The sequence below is a fragment of the Prionailurus bengalensis genome, chromosome D3 (assembly GCF_016509475.1).
Source record: "Prionailurus bengalensis isolate Pbe53 chromosome D3, Fcat_Pben_1.1_paternal_pri, whole genome shotgun sequence".
Taxonomy (NCBI): Eukaryota; Metazoa; Chordata; class Mammalia; order Carnivora; family Felidae; genus Prionailurus; species Prionailurus bengalensis.
Window position 1 is genome coordinate 9,425,473 of NC_057356.1, and position 20,100 is coordinate 9,445,572.

The window sequence follows — 20,100 nt, forward strand, 5'->3', positions numbered from 1 at the left end:
CAAGTAGAGGGTAAGGACCTGATGCTTAACAGCAGTGTCCCCTCCATATCACTGTTGCCTTGGGGTCTAAGGCTGAGATTTTGCGTTTCCTCAGTTTCTCCTAATTCCCGTGAGAATCCCCCCCTGGGACCACAGCAGCGTCACAGGGACTGGTGGTAATTCCCCTGAGCTTTCCAAACCCCAGCCATCTCTGAATGTATTTCACTTATTGCAAATTTTAATTCCTATAGAATGGGAGCTACAAAACGATATCCCTCCTGGAACTATACTGCAGGCCTTTATCTCAGGTGGTGAAAAGGGGCCCTGGATGAAATTTATGAGGGGAGAGATAACAACAGAGGATTTCTTACAGCAATTTGGGAGACTTTGCTCTGAAATCGTGAGTGATAAACATACTTGAATTTACATATTCTTTCTGCCTAGAGTTTGGGTGCAATACTCAGCTATTAAGTTGGTTAAACTGCAAATAAGTGAAAACCTAATAATCCATTTGAATTAAAAAAACTTTTTAAATTTATTCATTTGGGAGAGAGAGAAAGAGAACAAGCAAGGGAGGGGCACAAAAGGAGGGGGCCTGAGGATCCAAAGCAGGCTGTGTGCTGACAGCAGAGAGCTCGATGTGGAGCTTGAATTTACAAGCCATGAGATCATGACCTGAGTTGGGACGCTTAACCGACTGAGCCACCCAGGTGCCCCACCATTTTTAAGTTCTTAATGCATTTCTTCCATCCCCAGGTACTGAACTTTAACTACATATATCTAAAAGTATGTGCCTCCCCCACTCATGCTCTGTGTCTCTTTTTCAAAAACAAACATTAAAAAAAAATCTTTAAATGAATGTACATAATGCTGCTCAACTGCACACTTAAAGTGGTGGAAATAGTACATTGTATGTGATGTATGTTTTTTTAAAGATTTTATTATTTTTTTGTGTTTGAGAGAGAGAGAGAGAGAGAGAGACAGAGCATGAGCAGGGGAGGGGCAGAGAGAGAGGGAGACACAGAATCCGAAGCAGGCTCCAGGCTCTGAGCTGTCAGCACACAGCCTGACACAGGGTTTGAACTCCTGCACCCTGAGATCATGACCTAAGCCAATGTTGGATGCTTAATTGACTGAGTCACCCAACTGCCCCTATGTTACGTATATTTTACCACAATTTCAAATAGGTATATAAAACTTTGTGCTAAGTGAAAGAAAGAAGTCAGTCAAAAAGACCACAGATTGTATGATTCCATTGATATGAAATGTCTAGGACAGGGAAATCAATAGAAATAGAAACTTAGATTAGTGATTTTCTAGGACCGAGAGTATTGGGAATGGGGGGGTAGAATGGAACATGACTGCCGATATTTATGGAGTTTCTTTTCAAGGTGATGAAAATGTTCTAAAATTGATTGTGGTGATGGTTACACAACTGTGAATATATTAAAAATTTTGAATTGTACAGTTTATGGGTGAATTGTGTGGTATGTGAATTGTATCTCAAGAAAGCTGTTCCGTAGTGTGTATGTGTGTGTTTGTATAAAAGAGCAGACCTGCCTTTGCAAATGTTTGAAATATGGTAACAGTTTCCAAAACCCACGTAGATTGAATTTAAAAATGAAAAATGGGTCAGAAGCTGAAGTTCACAATACGAAATCATTACATGTCTTCTGGATCATTAAGAATTAAATTATAGGGGTGTCTGGGTGGCTCAGTCGGTTAAGTGTTTCACTCTATTTCAGCTCAGATCATGATCTCACAGTTCATGAGTTCGAGCCCTGCATTGAGCTCTGTGCTGACAGTGCAGAGCCTACTTGGGATTCTCTCTCTGCGTGTGTGTGTTCTCTGTCTCAAAATAAATAAATTTTTAAAAAAGAATGAAATGATACCTGCTTAATATACTTTTAGCTTAAGTTGTCCTTGGATATTCTGATGCTCTTTAAAATTGCCAATCCATGGGGTGCCTGGGTGGCTCAGTCAGTTAAGCATCTAACTCTGGATCTCAGCTCAGGTTATGATCTCACAGTTTGTGGGTTTGAGCCCCACACTGATCTCTGTGCTGACAGTTCAGAGCCTGGGAGCCTACTTCAAATTCTGTGTGTGTGTCTCTCTCTGCCCCCCACCCCCACCCCACTTGTGCACGCACCCTCTCTCTCTCTCTCTCTCTCAAAAACAAATACGTAAACATTTAAAAATAAATAAGTAAAATTGCCAATCCATGACTGAAATAAAGAATTCATTTAACTGGACTATTGATATAAATAGCTCCATTCCCTCACCACTGTCACCTGAAGTTACTTTTTACAACCTTGTATGTGAAGTTCTGCACCGGGGCTGAGGGACAATTCCTTTAGGTAGCAAATCAAACGAGGTAGCAGTAGGAAGACAGGAAGCCGTGTTTTTCTCTGTTGGTCATAAGCTGTTCCTCCTACTCTTAATTATTGCTGCCTCTCCTTTCCCCTCCCCCATTTTTAGTCAAAGACCTCCGTACCTGTGGGCTCCTTTTTCTCCCTGCTGACCAGTGAGCAAGTGGCGAAGCAGTTCCCAGTGATGACTGAGGCCATAACTCAAATTCGGGCAAAAGGCCTTCGGACTGCAGTCTTGAGCAATAATTTTTATCTTCCCAACGGGAAAAGCTTTTTGCCCCTGGACCGGAAACAGTTTGATGTGGTAAGCTTGAAGTAATCCAAAACTATCGAAACAGAGTCTCTGTCCTTGCTTTAGGATGCATCATTAAACACTGCCTCGTAGCAGGTCTTGAGTGAATGGGTTTCCTTAGTCAGTCTAACTTGACTAAATTAGACTTAGACCTAACAGGATGAAAAGAGGACTTCTAAAACATCTCTGAGCTCTCAGCAAGGTCCAGCATTTATGGTCTTTGATAACTGGTTGAAACCTCAGCTTTAGAGACTCTTTCACGTTCTGGGTTTGAACCTTATTCGTCACATAACTCACAAACTTCCGTCAGCCCTCACATCTAAAGGGACCTTTGACCTTATCTCTTCAAAGACCAACCATGTTGGGGTGTCTAGCTGGCTCAGTCAGCAGAGTGTACAACTCTTGATCCCAGGATCGTGAGTTTGAGTCCCAGATTGGGTGTAGAGATAACTTAAGTAAATATTTTTTAAAAAGAAAAAAAAAAGACCAGTGATGTTGCCCTTTATTTCTGTGGCATTAATCCTGCGACCAGTGCTATCCAATAAAACTTACTGCAGTAATGGAAATGTCCAATATGGTTGTTTCTAGTCACATATGGCTATTAAGCCCTTGAAATGTGGCTGGTGTCACTAACAACTGAATTTTATTTCATTTTTATTAGTTTAAATGTAAATAATCACATATGGCTGGTGGTTACTATATTGGATCGCCCAGTGCTAGACCATCAAACTGCCCTGAGAACATACTGAGTGAAAGATGGTCTTCTGTGCCAGGAGGTTACTCCTATAAACGATTCCCCATTTCCCCAAGAGAGAAATAGATTATCATCCTGGGACAGATACGAATTATTCGTAGCTGACTCGCTTAAACTTCAGTTAGAAAGTAGACTCTTACTGAGCAGTTACTGCACGCTGGCCACTGACTACACGTGAAGGGATACTGTGGCAAATGTGACAGACACGGTCCTTTCCCCACAGAGTACGCACCTGCTACATTTCAGGTGCTCACTCACCACGTGCGGCTAGTGGCTACTATACTGGACAGCATATACAGCGTTTCCATCATTCTGAAAAGTTCTATTGGATAGTGCTATTTTAGAACATAAAATCTAGTAAAATTGACAGGTGGAAATTCAGAGGGCAAATGTTGGGAATGAACCTCTCAGCCTAGTGCTGTTTTCACCTCCCACGTCCTCCTTCCTTCTTACAGAAAGCCTGTCAGAGATAGAGTCCTGTCCCCTCTGTACACTTTGTCTAGCTCCCCACCTGCTTTGATTGTTGTTTTCCCCGTGGGACACAAACAGCACTCTTCCAAGTCCCCTCCCCTCCGAGTGCTCCGGGACTTCAGCCAGATTCAATCCTGTCTCTGCAGCTTGCTAGCCAGTTGATCACGGGCGGTGGCTTTGCTTCCTTGAACCTCAGTTTCTTCCTCTGTAATTCGGGAATAGCAATTTCTTTGTTGTAGGGTCGCTGCGGGCATCCCACAGAATTATGCATGCAAAGCTCTCTGCATGGTCCTGGCACATGGTCAGTATTCAGTACGTTTTGGTTATTTTCAGAGTGCAGTGCAGCTATAGGAATGATATCTTCATCTAGACAAATTAAATTGTCCAGGCTCACGTTCAGCCCTTCAAATGAAGCTACAATTTAAAAGACCTATGAGTTTCTTTAAAAAAAAAAAAAAATGGACTTGTTTATTCAGACTTCACAGGCATTTTGGCATGTGCTTTCCAGGAGTTTTCTGATGGGTTTTCGTATTTTAGGTCTGCAGAAGACCTGGAGTTTTAAAAACATTTCATCAAGGGCAAGGGTTTAGATTTTTGTTCTCTAAAGCACACGCACGCACACATACATAGATGTTTTGATAGAATAAAGATAGTGTAAGCAATCTGTGATCTCTGTCAACATTAGAGGCTGAACTCTTAAACCAGTATTATAGGAATCTGTCTCGGCTTCAAAATGTTTTTCCATCTAATTTTTTTCAATTAAAAATATTTTTACATTTTTTTATTGTAAAAACCCACATAACATAAAAGTTACCATCATAACCATGTTTAAAGTGTTCAGTTCAGTAGCGTTAAGTATATTCACATTGTTAAGAACTACATCTCCAGGACTTTTTCAACTTGCAAAGTAGAACAGAAAGAGAAGGCCAGGGATCTTATCAAACTTAAATCTGGAGAATTTTTTCACTTCCCCAATACAGTGACCCTCAACATAGTCCCTCAGGAGAGATGCCTGCTTGTGAGAACTTGGCTCACTGGGCTCACCACCCCCTCTGTCTCAGCCAGCACAGCTGTGTTGTTCTCCCGCAGTGTGGACACTGGTCTGTGTCTGAAACACCCAGCTTCTCTGGTACCCACTACTGATGTTTTCTTTACACGGAGCTTGTCTTTTTTAGTTCATTTGGCTCCTTAAGAGACAGGGAAGATTAAATAGAGTGGTCCAGTCTATTTAGGATATTTATTTTCCTGAAAGGGCAGTTCTCACCCAACCCTGAATAATGCAAATGTAGAGTAGAGGGAGGGGTTTGTCCTTCGTTTTGGAGAGCCTGAGTCCTTCCTGGAGTGAGCATGGATTGAGTTCTATTCTCAGGGCAGACCAGAGGGTGTCAGTTATAAGCTTCTGTGGCTGTTTTAGGCCCACTTTATAGGAGATTAAGCCCTGGGGACAGTGTAAGAGGACCTGCAGGTTGATGGATCAGAGGTTGCCTGGCACTGGGTCCGGTTTTGCAGGGTTTCATCTGGACCCTCTGAAGCATACCCACCCCCCACCTTCCGCCCCCCACTGCATTTCCAGACCAGATACACAGTGGAAGTGAGGTTGTCAGGACACAGGAAGCTCTTTGCATGAAAGGAACAGTACTTTGCCATGAACAGTCTCTTTGGGGTCTGTTCTCCCATGGGATTTATATAAGTTGAGGATGGCTGTTTTGCTTTTTAATTTCTGAAATACAGACATTAAGGTCATGTGCCTTTTGTAGTTAGTAAACAGTGCCGCCTTCTTTTTAAAAAAAAAATTTTTTTTAATGTTTATTTTTGAGAGAGGGAGAGAGAGAGCACGAGCTGGGGATGGGCAGAGAGGGAGACAGAGGATCCAAAGTAGGATCTGCACCAACAGCAGAGAGCCCGATGTGGGGCTCAAACCCACGAACCAACCATGAGATCATGACTTGAGCCAAAGTCGGGCACTCAACTGACTGAGCCACCCAGGTGCCCCTCCCTTCTTTCTGAAAAAATGGCGAAGTAGAAATCTACAGCTCTTCTGTGTAGCCACAATATTTAACATTAGCAAAATGCTAACATCATTTTGGAACCACTCAACTTTCATTTAATGTTCTCAACAACCGCTAAGATAGGTAAGATAGCTATTAGCATCCCCACTTTACCGATGATGACACTGAGGCCCATTGTGGCTTCGCTGTGTGTGCAAGGTCGCTGTTTCTGAACCAGAACTTTGGTTTTCTGAGCTTGCCCCCAGCTAGTAACCCAGTATTACCATATCTCCAACTTTAAAAAGCAACATCATTTTATATCATAACACTCTGAAGTTACTTATTATAACAAACCTCAACGGTCTTCCTATTATTCTTTTATTTTTTTTTATTTTTATTTTAAAAAAAATTTTTTTTTTCAACGTTTATTTATTTTTGGGACAGAGAGAGACAGAGCATGAACGGGGGAGGGGCAGAGAGAGAGGGAGACACAGAATCGGAAACAGGCTCCAGGCTCTGAGCCATCAGCCCAGAGCCCGACGCGGGGCTCGAACTCACGGACTGCGAGATCGTGACCTGGCTGAAGTCGGATGCTCAACCGACTGCGCCACCCAGGCGCCCCCCTATTATTCTTTTAAAAAATATGCCAGTATGCATGTGGGAGGACCACCTTTTACGGACACTCATCTCTCATCCCCGTCCCTCGCTCAGGTTGTGGAGTCCTGCCTAGAAGGTGTCTGTAAGCCAGACCCCAGGATATACAAGCTGTGCTTGGAGCGGCTTGGCCTGCCGCCTTCTGAGTCCATCTTTCTTGATGATCTTGGACCGAATCTAAAAGCGGCTGCCAGCCTTGGCATTCACACCATAAAGGTAATGATCACTATTTTTTGAACCCCTGCTGTGCTCTAGGCACTAGCATAAGCATTTCTAAGCTTGTCCTGTTAACAATCATAGTTGTGTTTAGTGGTTTTCCACCATGTTGCTATGGTCTTCTTTTTTATTAATTTTAGGATATTTACATGACAAGCCACTCTATTTTTGAAAGGAAGTAAGACAAACACTAAGAAGGCAGTTTGAGAAAAGAATTGTGCAAGGAGGTGAATGGCAGGCTTAAGACATTTGGGATGGCAGCTAGGCTGTCCCTGTGACACCGTTCTGGGTAGGGAGCCGGCAGCTACCAGCCACACGGACCGCCCAGGTCATGGCTGTGAAGCACAAGAAGCCACCTGAGAGGACGTCTCTGTCCAGCTTCCTGTGTTTGGGTTTCCATTATGAAGCTGATGGGCCATAGGGACAGGGTTGATGCTGCAGCACAGTATCATGCCCTCCTGGCATGAAGGAGCATCGTGGACTCTTAACTAGCACTCTTCCCAGCCAATAAGAAAGTTTAGTGTGGTTAAGAATTAAATGGGAAGAGCAAAGTCTTTATACAGCTTCCTCATTAGCTGAATATCTTGGCCTCCAAAGTCCTTGCTCAGAAACGTGACTTCTTGGATATTTTCCTCTAAAAAACTGCCCTTTTAGAGAACAGACAGGAGGCCAGGTCAGGGTTGACTGGTAGTACATGTTCAGTCTTCTCTTTGAAACCAGGTTGATGACCCAGAAACTGCAGTAAAGGAATTAGAAACCCGTTTGGGTTTTACGTTGAGAATGGTTGTTCCAAACACTTGCCCCATGAGAAAGACAATGGACATTCCACGAGGTTCCTTGGAGAAGTACCTCAAAGACTTACTGGGGACCCAAAGCACAGGTATTTAAATTTCTGCTTTTTGCCAACTCTTTCAAGGCTAGGCCTTCAGTCTGGTTCTCACTTTCAAACCCTAGTGGAATATGCTGGAGACAGAGGCTGTGTGGTGAGGAAAACAGCCATGGAGCTCAGTGGATCTGAGTGCAGCTTTCAGTTTTGCTTGGGGAAAAGCATGAACCCCAAAAGTACACTCACCCTCTCTTCCACCCGAGAGCGTGGTGTGGCAGGGATCGCCTGGGATCTGGAGACTGTGTACGTGCCCAGGGGTGTTTGAGTGTGTCTAAATGTTTTGAGATGACAGCCTGTTTTGTGGAGGTGACTTAAGAAGCTGCATAAATTTACAGTGTGACAAGTTGTCTCCATCTCTTCAAAGGCCCCTCTTTGATTCTTCATATTCCTCTCTCAGAAAAATAGGTGCCTCGGGGGCCTTGGAAGATATTTCCACCTGGTGATAAAGTTTTGCCTCACCCATTTAATCCTTGAAGACTTTTTGCATGGAGCTCCACTTATGTTTTCCAGAGATTGGATTGTTCTTAGGGCCTCTGCAAAGCTGAGGGGCCCCTTCTGAGCAGGCCAGCTCCAGCTAACTCAGGCAAATGCCAGTTTCTTGCTCTTCTGACCATGTGAAACGAATCTGTGTCCAGAGTTCAGTCTTGTTATGAAGCTGAAGGTTAATTAGGATGTTCCTGAGCGGGAGCCACGGATTTGAGCCCCTTGGGGTGGGAGAGAGCATCTCAGGGAAGCACTTCAGCTCAAGCTACAGGCCTCCGCGGAAGCTCCTCCCAGCCGTCACGCCAGTCTCAGGCGTGGTTTGGCCGAGTGTGGACTGAGGGATGCACAAGGGCGCTTTTCATCCTCAGGCTTAAAGCATTCCATTTTAGCATGGTGGGTTGCCATGACCGTGCTTGTGGTTGATAAACAGAACTGAAAAGCTTTTCTTCGTGGAGCGGGAGTTGGCAAGAAGGACAAAACTGGACACCTGCACAAAGTGAAGATGACTGTGGTATAAATGGAGTGGCCTTTGCCACACTGTAGTGGACCTGGGCTGGCACAGTAGGCCTGGGGCTCTATCACTTCTGGTGCCCAAGTCGGAGGTGCATCCCTAATCAGAATGTCCTGCATCCCAAATGCGGTACTTGTTAGAGAGCAGGAATGCCCAGCTCTATCCTTCCGAACTACTGTCGTTATCTTTGTTTTCAAACTTGCAGGCCCATTGGAACTCCTTCAGTTTGACCATGGGCAGTCAAATCCAACCTACTACATCAGGCTAGCTAACCACCGGCTGGTTCTGCGGAAGATGCCCCCGGGGACACTCCTTCCATCCTCCCAGGCAGTGGAGAGGGAGTTCAGGTAACTTCTCAGAGCTGGGGTGTGCTCCCCTCCATCCTCCGCAGCTCAGCCCTGAGCTGACAAGTCAGGTCTCCATCAGACTGCCTTGAGACATTTAGTGTATGTATGCATGTATGAATTTCCAAAATTATCTCAAATAAGAACATGTAACCTAATTTTATTCAGAAGTTTGTTTTCTCTTTTCTGTACCTGAACCTGTAGGAAACTAGACCTTTTTGGAACCTCTGGTGGAAAAAGCATTATTGGAATACTCATTAGTCTCACCTTTTAGTCTTAAAGACTAAGACCTTTATTTTTTTTTAATTTTTTTTTAATTTTTTTTAACATTTATTTATTTTTGAGACAGAGAGACACAGAGCATGAATGGGGGAGGGTCAGAGAGAGGGAGACACAGAATCCGAAACAGGCTCCAGGCTCCGAGGTGTCAGCACAGAGCCTGATGCGGGGCTCGAACTCACGGACTGCGAGATCATGACCTGAGCCGAAGTCGGCCGCTCAACCGACTGAGCCACCCAGGCGCCCCAAGACTAAGACCTTTAGTCTTATAAACAGTGTATCAGTGGGGCTGAGGCCAAAACAAGCATGGCATTGAGTTGGTAGTTGTTGAAATTGGCTACATGGGGTTTGTTTTATGAATCTCTACTCATAGATGTCTGAAATTTTCCATAATAAAATATGTAAAATAATAATGGGTTGCATTACAGCCCATCCCAAATAACATAGTTTCTTTTGAAAATAGGAAAATTTAAACATAGCAGGTTGAAAAAAAAACCTAGCTCCAAATTCTTTGAAACTGAGATGAAAATTCTGGATGGTCTCCAGAGTGGGGCTTACTTTCCTGGAAGCCTTTCTCTTCCTCTGCTTCCTTCTTCTTTCCAGCCCATTATGTTCTGTAGAAGGAATGTTGCAGAGTAGTAAGGAAAATGTGACTTTGGCTCTTGGTCCCTTCTTGTTCTCACTGTTTACTCTTTCTTCTTTGGACTTTTTAGTTCCTAGAATGTGACTTCTCCAAGTATTGCAGGCAATGGTGACTGAGAATTATGAAGCTTTAGGGGTCTTCAGAGGAGAAAACCTGTAGCTATTTCTGAACATTTATATATGTACCCACATAGTAGCAGGTTTGTATTTAGAGGAAAGAAACCCTAAAAGTGTGAAACCCCCATTCTATTCTCATGCATCCTGCTTGTGAACTCTGACCATTCCCAGGGGTACTGAGGAGTTCTGGAGGGCTGTGGTGACATTCCAAAAATCCAGGAATGCAGAGAATTTCCATTTTAGTAAAGGAATAAAATGGGCATTTGAAGATGAAATGTAATATAGTATCTGCTTATAAAATGCTAAATGTGGGGGGTGGGGGCGCCTGGGTGGCTCAGTTGGTTAAGTGTCCCACTTCGGCTCAGGTCATGATCTTGTGGTTCATGAGTTCGAGCCCCGCGTCGGGCTCTGTGCCGACAGGTTGGAGCGTGGAGCCTGCTTCAGATTCTGTGTCTCCCTCTCTTTCTGACCCTCCCCCCGTTCATGCTCTCTCTCTGTCTCAAAAATAAATAAATGTTAAAAAAAAAATGCTAAATGTAGGGGCACCTGGGTGACTTAGTCAGTTAAGCATCTGACTTTGGCTCAGGTCATGATCTCATAGTTTGTGAGTTCTAACCCTGTGTTGGGCTCTGTGCTGACAGCTCAGGGCCTGGAGCCTGCTTCAGATTCTGTGTGTGTGTGTGTGTGTGTGTGTGTGTCTTTCTTTCTCTGCCCCTCCCCTGCTCACACTCTTTCTCTCAAAAATAAATAAACATTAAAATGCCAAAGGTAAATCTGAACAACTTTGGGAATTTTGGAAAACAGCATGATACAATTTATTAAAAACTTCATTGTAGTCACACTTTGAGATCTAACAATTCCAGTTAGAGGAATGTCTCTTTAAAAAATAATTCTAGGGGCGCCTGGGTGGTGCAGTCGGTTAAGCGTCCGACTTCAGCCAGGTCACGATCTCGCGGTCCGTGAGTTCGAGCCCCGCGTCAGGCTCTGGGCTGATGGCTCGGAGCCTGGAGCCTGTTTCCGATTCTGTGTCTCCCTCTCTCTCTGCCCCTCCCCCGTTCATGCTCTGTCTCTCTCTGTCCCAGAAATAAATAAAAACGTTGAAAAAAAAAATTTTTTTTTTAAAAATAAAAAAATAATTCTAAATAGGGAAAACAGCTTTATGCAGTAATATGGTCACCACAATGTTGTTTTAATAAAAAATTGCAAACACCCAAAAGGTACAATAATCAGGAGATGATTAAACCTTGGTCTATCTACTTGTTGCCATAACAACAATAATAGTAATAGCTGACATTTACTGAGCGTTTAGTATGTGCCAGGCACTGCAATAAATGTTTTGGATGTATTGTTAACCCAAAGCATTCTCACAACAACTCATGATATGTTACTATTATGGTCCCCATTTTATAGGTGAGAGAAGCGAGGATTAAAGAGGTTAAGCGGTATCTCCAGGGACACACAACTAGCTGTGAGTGACGGAGTTGGGCATCATACCTGGGAGGCAGTAGGATTTCACAGCCCAGCTTTAATGATTGTGCTATTAGTGTAGCCAATAATATGCCTGACACAAAAATGCCATGATAAAATTTTAACGTGATAAAAACAGATAGAAACCACATATAGTTCTATCCTGTTTTTTTGTTTTGTTTTTTAAAGATTTTATTTTTAAGTAATCTTTACACCCAACCTGGGGCTCAAACCCACAACCCCAAGATCAAGAGTCACACACTGTACCAGCTGAGCCAGCCAGGCACCGCCTATTTTTTTTTTTTTTTTAAAGACTTGTGCACTGAAACAAAAATATTAGAAAAGAACACAACATTATTTACCATGGTCATGTTGGACTAGCATGTTTCTGTTCCTCAACTGTAAGCAACAGAAACCCACCTAGACTGACTTAAGTCTTCATTTTTAAAAAAGGAAGAGGAGTAAAATTTATTGACGTCACAATTTAAATCTTTCAGGCATAACCAGATCCAAGGGCCCATATAACGTCACCAGGACTCACTCATTTTCTCTCTCTCTTCATCTCTCCACTCTTCTTTCCTCTGTAACCTCAGTGAATGTTCCAGCATACCTCCTGAGATTTGACTCATTGGCCCAATGTGTTGTCTGGGGTCAGGAGGATGCAGTATTCAGATTGGCCAAATCTGGGTCTTGTGCCCATCCTTGGAACCAGGGTTTGCATCAGTCCCACCCAGACCATGTGGACTGACGGTGGGGGAGAGCTGTTTCCTAAAGGAAAGCCCAGGTATGTTATCAGAACTTGAAGCAAGGAAAGGACACCAGGCAGGCAAAAAGCAGGAGCCAGTTACTGGTGATAAGACTGAGTAATTATTGGGGCGCCTGGGTGGCTCAGTTGGTTGAGCGACCGACTTCGGCTCAGGTCATGATCTCGCAGTTTGTGAGTTCGAGCCCCGCATCAGGCTCTGTGCTGACAGCTCAGAGCCTGGAGCCTACTTCAAATTCTATGTCTCCCCCTCCCTCTACCCCTCCCCTGCTCACGCTCTGTGTCTCTCTGTCTCTCAATAATAAATAAACATTAAAAAAATTTTTTTTAATGAAAAAAAAAGACTGAGTAATTATTTTTCTATTTAAAACATGAAAAAATTTCTTCCTTAAGTGATTCATAAAATTTACCAGTAAACCCATCAGGGACTAGAGTTTTTAGGAAAAGGTTTTTTGATTATGGATTCAGTTTATAAATATTGGGTTATTCGGATATTTTATTTCATCCTGTTTTAGTTTTGGTAAGTCATAATTTGCAAGGAATTTGTCCATTTGTCTAATCTATCAAATTTATTGTTCATGATATTCTTTTATTATCCTTTTAATGTAGTGATTTTCCCTCTTTTTCATGATATTGAGTGATAATTTGTTCTTTCTCTCATTAGTCTATTTAGGGATTTATCAACTGTTTTCAAAGAAGAGTGTTTCACTTTATTAAATCATTCTGTTTTCTGTCTCATTTATTTCTGTTCTATCTTTATTGCTTTCCATCTACTTACTCTGGGCTTATTTTTTCCTTTATAGTGTAACTGATTTAAAGTCTTTTCACAAGTATTTAAAGTTATATGTTACTTTCTAAGCACTTCTGTATCTCACAAATTTTGACATGTTGTATTTTTTATTGTTATTACAGTTTAAAATATTTTCTAATTTCCCTCATAATATCTTGTTTGCCCCATGGCTTATATGAAAGTGTGTTCTTTAATTTGCAAATATTTGAGCTTCTTAAAAAAATGTTTTATTTATTTAAGTCATCTACACCTCACATGGGGCTCAAACTCACAACCCTGAGATCAAGAGCTGCAGGATCTTCCGATCAAGCCGGCCAGGCACCCCTCAAATATTTGAGCTTTTTCTACATGTCATAAATTAATGATTTTTAGTTTAATACCATTGAGATCTTAGAAATACTGTTTAAGATTTCCGTTACTTAATCGTATGAACCAGCATATGATTTATCTTGGTGAACGTACTGTGTGTCCTTCAAAAGAATGTGTATCCTGCCCTTGTTGAGTATTGGGGGAATGGCCATCAGGTCAAGTCGTTGGTAGTATCACTTGGAACTTTGTCTTACTGCTTTTTGTTCTAGTTCCATCAGTTACTGATAAAGGGGTACTATAGTCTCAACTATGAATGTGGATTTGTCCGTTTCTCTCTGTAATTCTGATCGTTTTTCTTTCATTTTGAAGTCCTGTTATGAGGCATGTACACATTTATGATTGCAATATCTTCCTGATGGATTAATTCTTGTATCATCTGGAAATGTCCCTCTGCTTCTGGTAGTACTCTTTGTCTTAAAGTGTCCTTTCTCTGATATTAATGTGGCTATTTCTTTAAAAAAAATTTTTTTAACATTTATTCGTTTTTGAGAGACAAAGAGAGAATGTGAGTGGAGGAGGGTCAGAGAGACACAGAATCAGAAGTAGGCTCCAGGCTCTGAGCTGTTAGCACAGAGCCCGACGCAGGGCTCAAACTCACAGACCATGAGATCATGACCTGAGCTGAAGTTGGCCGCCTAACCGACTGGGCCACCCAGGTGCTCCTTTCCCTATGTTTTTTTGTTTTTTGTTTTTTGTTTTTTTTTTAATTTATTTTTGGGACAGAGAGAGACAGAGCATGAACGGGGGAGGGGCAGAGAGAGAGGGAGACACAGAATCGGAAACAGGCTCCAGGCTCTGAGCCATCAGCCCAGAGCCCGACGCGGGGCTCGAACTCACGGACCACGAGATCGTGACCTGGCCAAAGTCGGACGCTTAACTGACTGCGCCACCCAGGCGCCCCTCCCTATGTTTTTATATATAAAGAATGTCTCCTGTAGACAGCATGTAGCTAAGTCTTGCTTTTCTGTGCAATACAACAATCTCTGTCTCAACTGAAATGTTTAGTCTAATCAATATAATGTAACTATTGATATATTTGACTTAAGTCCATAATTTTGCTATTTGGTTTTTGTTTGTTCCATCTGTTGTTTGTTCTTCTTGCATACTTTGGGGTCAATTGGATATTTTTTAGAATTCTGTTTTAATTCCTGTGTACACTAATTTTAATTCAGAAAAATAATTTCAAGAAAATCTCATCAATTCAGCCAGCATTTTCATTCATTTTTCTTTATTCTGGCAGGATAATGAAAGCCCTTGGAAATGCTGGGGTGCCTGTCCCCAGAGTTCTTGACCTCTGTGAAGACTCAGGGTAATGATGAGATTTATTTATTTATTTTTAAATGTTTACTTATTTATTTGGCGGGGAGGGGCAGAGAATGAGGGAGAGAGAGAATTCCAAGCAGGCTCTGCACTCACCGCGGCTCAATCTCACAAACCGTGAGATCATGACCTAAGCCAAAATCAAGAGCCAGATGCTTTAACCCACTGAGCCATCCAGGTGCTTCCAGATTGATTGATTGATTGACTGATTTGTTTTAATGTTTATTTATTTTTGAGAGAGAGAGGGAGAGAGAGCAAGTGGGGCAGAGGCAGAGAGAGAGAGAGGAAGACAAAGAATCCGAAGCAGGGTCCAGGCTCTGGGCTGTCAGCATAGAGCCCGATGCAGGGCTCGAACTCACAAACTGTGAGATCATGATCTGAGCTGAAGTCAGACGCTTAACCGACTGAGCCACGCAGACGCCACTGGATTTATTTATTTATTTATTTATTTATTTTTAAAACCTTTCTTAACGTTTATTTTATTTTTGAGACAGAGAGAGACAGAGCATGAACGGGGGAGGGGCAGAGAGAGAGGGAGACACAGAATCGGAAGCAGGCTCCAGGCTCTGAGCCATCAGCCCAGAGCCCAACGCGGGGCTCGAACTCACGGACCGTGAGATCATGACCTGAGCTGAAGTCAGACGGTTAACCGACTGAGCCACCCAGGCGCCCCTGGATTTATTTTTTATTACATATTCAAACTACAGAAGAGAAAAGCCCATCTAGTCGCTCAGATCCCAGTTTGTTAGAATGAAGACAAATAAAATGTGGATGGGAGAGAAGAAAGACTTTAGAGCATTCCCACCCCCCTACCCCCCCGCCCCGCCCCGAGAGCTCACAGATCCGTAAGTTATCCTGAAAGATGAAGAAATATTTGCTTTTGTGAGAATTGGATCCACCTAGCTTCATGTTTGTTTTTGTTAATCTTTTATTGTGGTCCTTCTAAGTTGTTTTTAAACTGCTTTGCAATAACCTTTTTGAATTTTTTTTTGTCCCACCTATTTAATTATGAACATGTTGAAACATAGAAAAGTTGAAAGAAAAAGTAGCATAAAGAGTTCTCATCTAGATTAAAATGTTGCTAACATTTTGCCATATTTGCCTTCTGTATGAATATATGTATGTTTACATATGTGTATAGGTGTATGATATAAATAATTTTATATAATAGTAATTATACACTCTAATAATTTTATAATTTTATACATTTTATAAATATATTTCCTCTTTCTATATATATTTTTAGCTGAATCTTTTGAAGTAAGTTGCATACCCCTCCTAAAAATAAAGACATTTTCTTTCATAATCAAAGCAGCATTATTACACTTAAGATAATTAATAATTTAATAATAAATTTAAGTTCTAGCCCATGGTCAAATCAGGATAAACATTTTTAATGGTAGAATTTTCAAAACAAGTTTTTAGAACAGTCAACTGATTTCTAGTAATGTCTACCCTCCTCTCAATATGCTTTCCTACATTATCACTCTTAAACTCCATTCCATAGCTTCCCCAAGTGGACCTAATGGAAGAGAGGTATGCGGGCAAGAAGTATAGACAGGGCTGTGTGTGTGGACTGGTTTGGGGATGGGGTGCTTCTAACCTGTGCTCGTGTACGAAGGAGAAAGGAAACATCCAGTACCTTCCTCAGTTCTTGGAATGAACACACAGGACCGTTAGAGCAATACCATGACTAACAGCCTGCCATGTTATGAGCTGGGCCACTGAAACATCCTGTCTGTGTCCCTCCCAGGGTCATCGGTACTCCTTTCTATCTGATGGAGTACTGCCCAGGCCTCATCTACAGAGACCCCTCTCTGCCAGGCTTGGAGCCCACCCAGAGGCGGGCCATTTACACTGCCATGAACAGAGTCTTGTGCAAAATTCACAGCGTGGACCTCAACGCTACGGGCCTAGAAGACTACGCGAAACACGGTGAGCACAAGGCCATTTGTCTTTCATGCTGATAGTTTCCTCATGGTGCCCCTGGTTTTAGGATTTGCGTGATGTCAAGTTGTTCACGCACCTAGTGTTTGCTAAATGTGATGTGGGCTTCATAGCCTCCTGCTGGGAAATCCAGTTACATTTTAATGGAGGTGTCACTTACCTAGAATACGACATTCTATCCTTGGGTACATCCCTTCATGGACTACAGAATCTCTCTTCCCTGCAACTTTATCTTGCTAGACCATTTGAATCTTTCTTTTTTCTGATACCAGCCAGGAGTATTTAAGATACTTCTTTCTGTTTTTTACTCTTTCCCCTAAATATTCTTTTCAATAGGGATAGACTTTTAAAATGCCATTATGCCAAGGTATTTTGTTTGCAGAGTTTGTTTCTGCTTGTTTTTTTTTTTTTTTTTTTAATGTTTATTTTTGAGAGAGAGAAAGAGAGCAAGCACGAGGGAGGGGCAGAGAGAGAGGGGGACAGAGGATCCGGAGCGGGTTCCTCACTGACAGCAGAGAGTGGGGCTTGAACTCAAGAACTGTGAGATCATGACCTGAGCTGAGGTCTGACGCTTAACCCACTGAGCCACCGAAGTGCCCTCTGCTTGTTTTTTAATGTCTGAGCGTACCAGTTGCTCCTCATCCTCATTGTTATTGTCTGTTTTTGCTTTGCTTTCCCTTTTTTTTTTTTTTTGTTTTTGAAGTCAGGTGTATTGAAGTGTAGCATTTTATGAATTTGACAGGCACACACAATTTTAAAACCACTGTCACAAATGTCTCCGTTCTTTTGCATGCACAAACTTTACCACAAGCCAAAGAACTTCACTCTTTCTGACTTGGAAAGTACAAGAGTATTATTTGGCTCTTGACCAGTATGTATCCTTGGCTGTAGTCAAAAAGAATCTCTCAGCGAAGCTGTATTTTCTTCTTTCTCTGCTTTTAGCCTAAATGTGCCTCTTTTCTGTAGGACCACATCAAAGGCTATAGTATGTGTCCAGTGTATATCAACTTCCTACCGTTTCTGCCAAAGTACCTAAAGTTCCACCTCTCCACGGGCACCTGATCTGAGTCCCTACTCAGATCACTCTGAGACACTTAGCTACAACAGAGCAGGCCTGCTGACCTCCTAGCCCACACTGAGGGAATTCTCCATCCCTTCCAAGTACAGCGGGCTCCGTATCATCCCCTGTGGGTTCCCCTCCACCTTGGTAGTCTCATTTGGAAATAAAAATGTGTTGTTTATCTGAAATTCAAATTTGAGTGGGTATTTTTTTTTAATGTTTATTTATTTATTTTGAGAGAGCACACACCTGCATGAGTGGGGGAGCAGCAGAGGGAGTGAGAGAGAGAGAGATTGAGAATCTCAAGCAGGCTCCATGCTGTCGGTGCAGAGTCCCCGAAAGTGGGGCTCAATCCCATGAGAGCCATGAGATCATGACCTGAGCTGAAATCAAGAGTTGGCTGCTTAACCAACTGAGCCACCCAGGCACCCTGGGTATCCTGTATTTTATCTGGCAGCCCTACTCACCAGTAAAAGGGCAAGTGGGCAAAGACAACCCATGTTGCCCATATTGATCCGTCATTTCAAGATGGAAAGAGCATTGGAGAAGTTGGATGCTAATTTATCAGCGACCTCGGGCAAGTCACGTTACCTCCTCATAGTTTTCTCAATAGTAAAGGTTTGGTGTGGAAAAAAAAAAAAAAAGGCCCGTGCTGCCTCCCTCACAGGGCTGATCTGAAAAGCAAATGAGGTGGCAGCTGTCCCGGTGCTTTGAATGAAGATAAAGCCTTAGGCAAATGAAGTAGTGGGCAGTGTAACATCCTGTCCTAGAGCGAGAACAGCTTATGGAAGAGCCTCTCCCATGTGCTGTCTGAATGGACCCTGTGCCTTTTATTTTATTTTATTTTATTTTATTTTATTTTATCTTATCTTATCTTATTTTATTTTATTTTATTTTTAAACGCTTATTTTTGAGAGAGTGCAGGCAGGGGAGGGGCAGAGAGAGGGGACAGAGGATCCATCCGCTCAATCAACTGAGCCACCCAGGTGCCCCCTGTGCCTTTAAAGTAGACTATTTTGACGTTTTTTTCCACTGACCTCTTAGCATCAAGAGACAAAGCAGAAATCTGATGTGATTTCATGTGATCTAAGGGCCAGCATCCCAGGCCACTGGCTATGTTTTGAGTCTGAAAGCATAAAGCAGTTTCGTCATGCTTCAGGTTCACTGATCCAGCTACAGACACACTGGATTCTTCTTTTCAAAAAAACCCTGCAATTTCTCTGGTTATGTCAGGAATCCAGCTGTTTGGCAGGGCATTGGCTATAAATAGATAGTACCATTTGTGTAAAGAGCGGTATATTTGAATTAATTTACATATTCAAATACATTTAAATATTTGCTGGCACAAGTGAATATCTCCAAAAGAATACCTAAGAAGCTGGTCACGTGGGTTGCCTTGGGGGAGGAAAAGAGCTGAATGGCTGGGCGGAGGGGTGGGAAAAAGATTACTGTTTGCCCTTTTGTCCAAGCCATGGGAATGTGTTATCTATTCAAAAGAACACATTTAAATTTGTAAAAACACAAAAGAAAGACTGAGAGAGCACACAAACAGGATTTCTAACCAAGAGGGACTTTTGACAAAGATCCTTCAGGTGCAGTCCAATTACCACAAAGAACCTTTTCACCACCCAGGACCTGCAGGGAGCACATAATCCTCCTTCCTTATCCCAGGGGGGCAGTCTGCTTCAGGAAGGATGTTTCAGCGCTTTGGCAGGCCTGAGGGAGACCAGCGGCCAGCAGAGCCAGAGACACAGGGGCAGCTGCGTCTGCTTCCCGTGAAAATGGAACGTGTGCAGCACTGGACTGGTGTGTGTGAGGGGCGGGAGGTCCCAAATCCACATCGGAGGTTTTCCTGAAGGGCTCCTTTCACAAAGGCTCAGCTCCTGTGAGTTTTGTATTGACTCCTTAGCATGATAATTTTCAAACTTACAGAAACATGAAATAGTACAATGAATAACTACACATGCCCGCTACTGATTTTAACAATGCTGAACTTTTGCCATATTCACTTTTCTCTTTCCTTCTCCCGCTTCTTCTGTTTATCTCTCTCCCTATATATAAATATATTTAACAAAGTTGTAGAGACCCTAACACTTAACTCCTAAATACTTTATGCATTTCCTTAAAAATAAGGGCATTCTCCGATACCATTATCACATCCAAGAAAATTAAAAATTTTCCTAGAATATCTAAAACCCAATCCATATTCAGATAGACTTCATCAGTTATCCCCTTATATCTTTTATAAATGAGTCCCCCTCCCCCATATCAGGATCTGATCAAGGAATCTAGAACAGTCCCCCCACCCCCCACCTGTTTTTTTGACACCAAGTCAGGGAGTGCTTGGGTGGCTCAGTTGGTTAAGCATCCAACTCGTAATTTTGGCTCAGGTCACGATC

The 20,100-nt window shown here is 42.5% G+C and overlaps 1 protein-coding gene across 2 annotated transcripts in view; it reads left to right on the forward strand.

Moving 5' to 3' along the window:
• ACAD10 (acyl-CoA dehydrogenase family member 10) overlaps window positions 1-20,100 on the forward strand; it is a 42,875-nt gene that overhangs the window by 9,450 nt on the left and 13,325 nt on the right. The window contains exons 3-9 of one of the 2 annotated variants that reach the window (XM_043557622.1): window positions 231-379; window positions 2,458-2,652; window positions 6,565-6,723; window positions 7,444-7,603; window positions 8,809-8,950; window positions 14,615-14,683; window positions 16,448-16,629. In XM_043557622.1, coding sequence (XP_043413557.1) covers window positions 231-379; window positions 2,458-2,652; window positions 6,565-6,723; window positions 7,444-7,603; window positions 8,809-8,950; window positions 14,615-14,683; window positions 16,448-16,629 — 1,056 coding nt within the window. The remainder of the gene's footprint in view (window positions 1-230; window positions 380-2,457; window positions 2,653-6,564; window positions 6,724-7,443; window positions 7,604-8,808; window positions 8,951-14,614; window positions 14,684-16,447; window positions 16,630-20,100) is intronic. The other variant, XM_043557623.1, reaches the window with a different exon arrangement.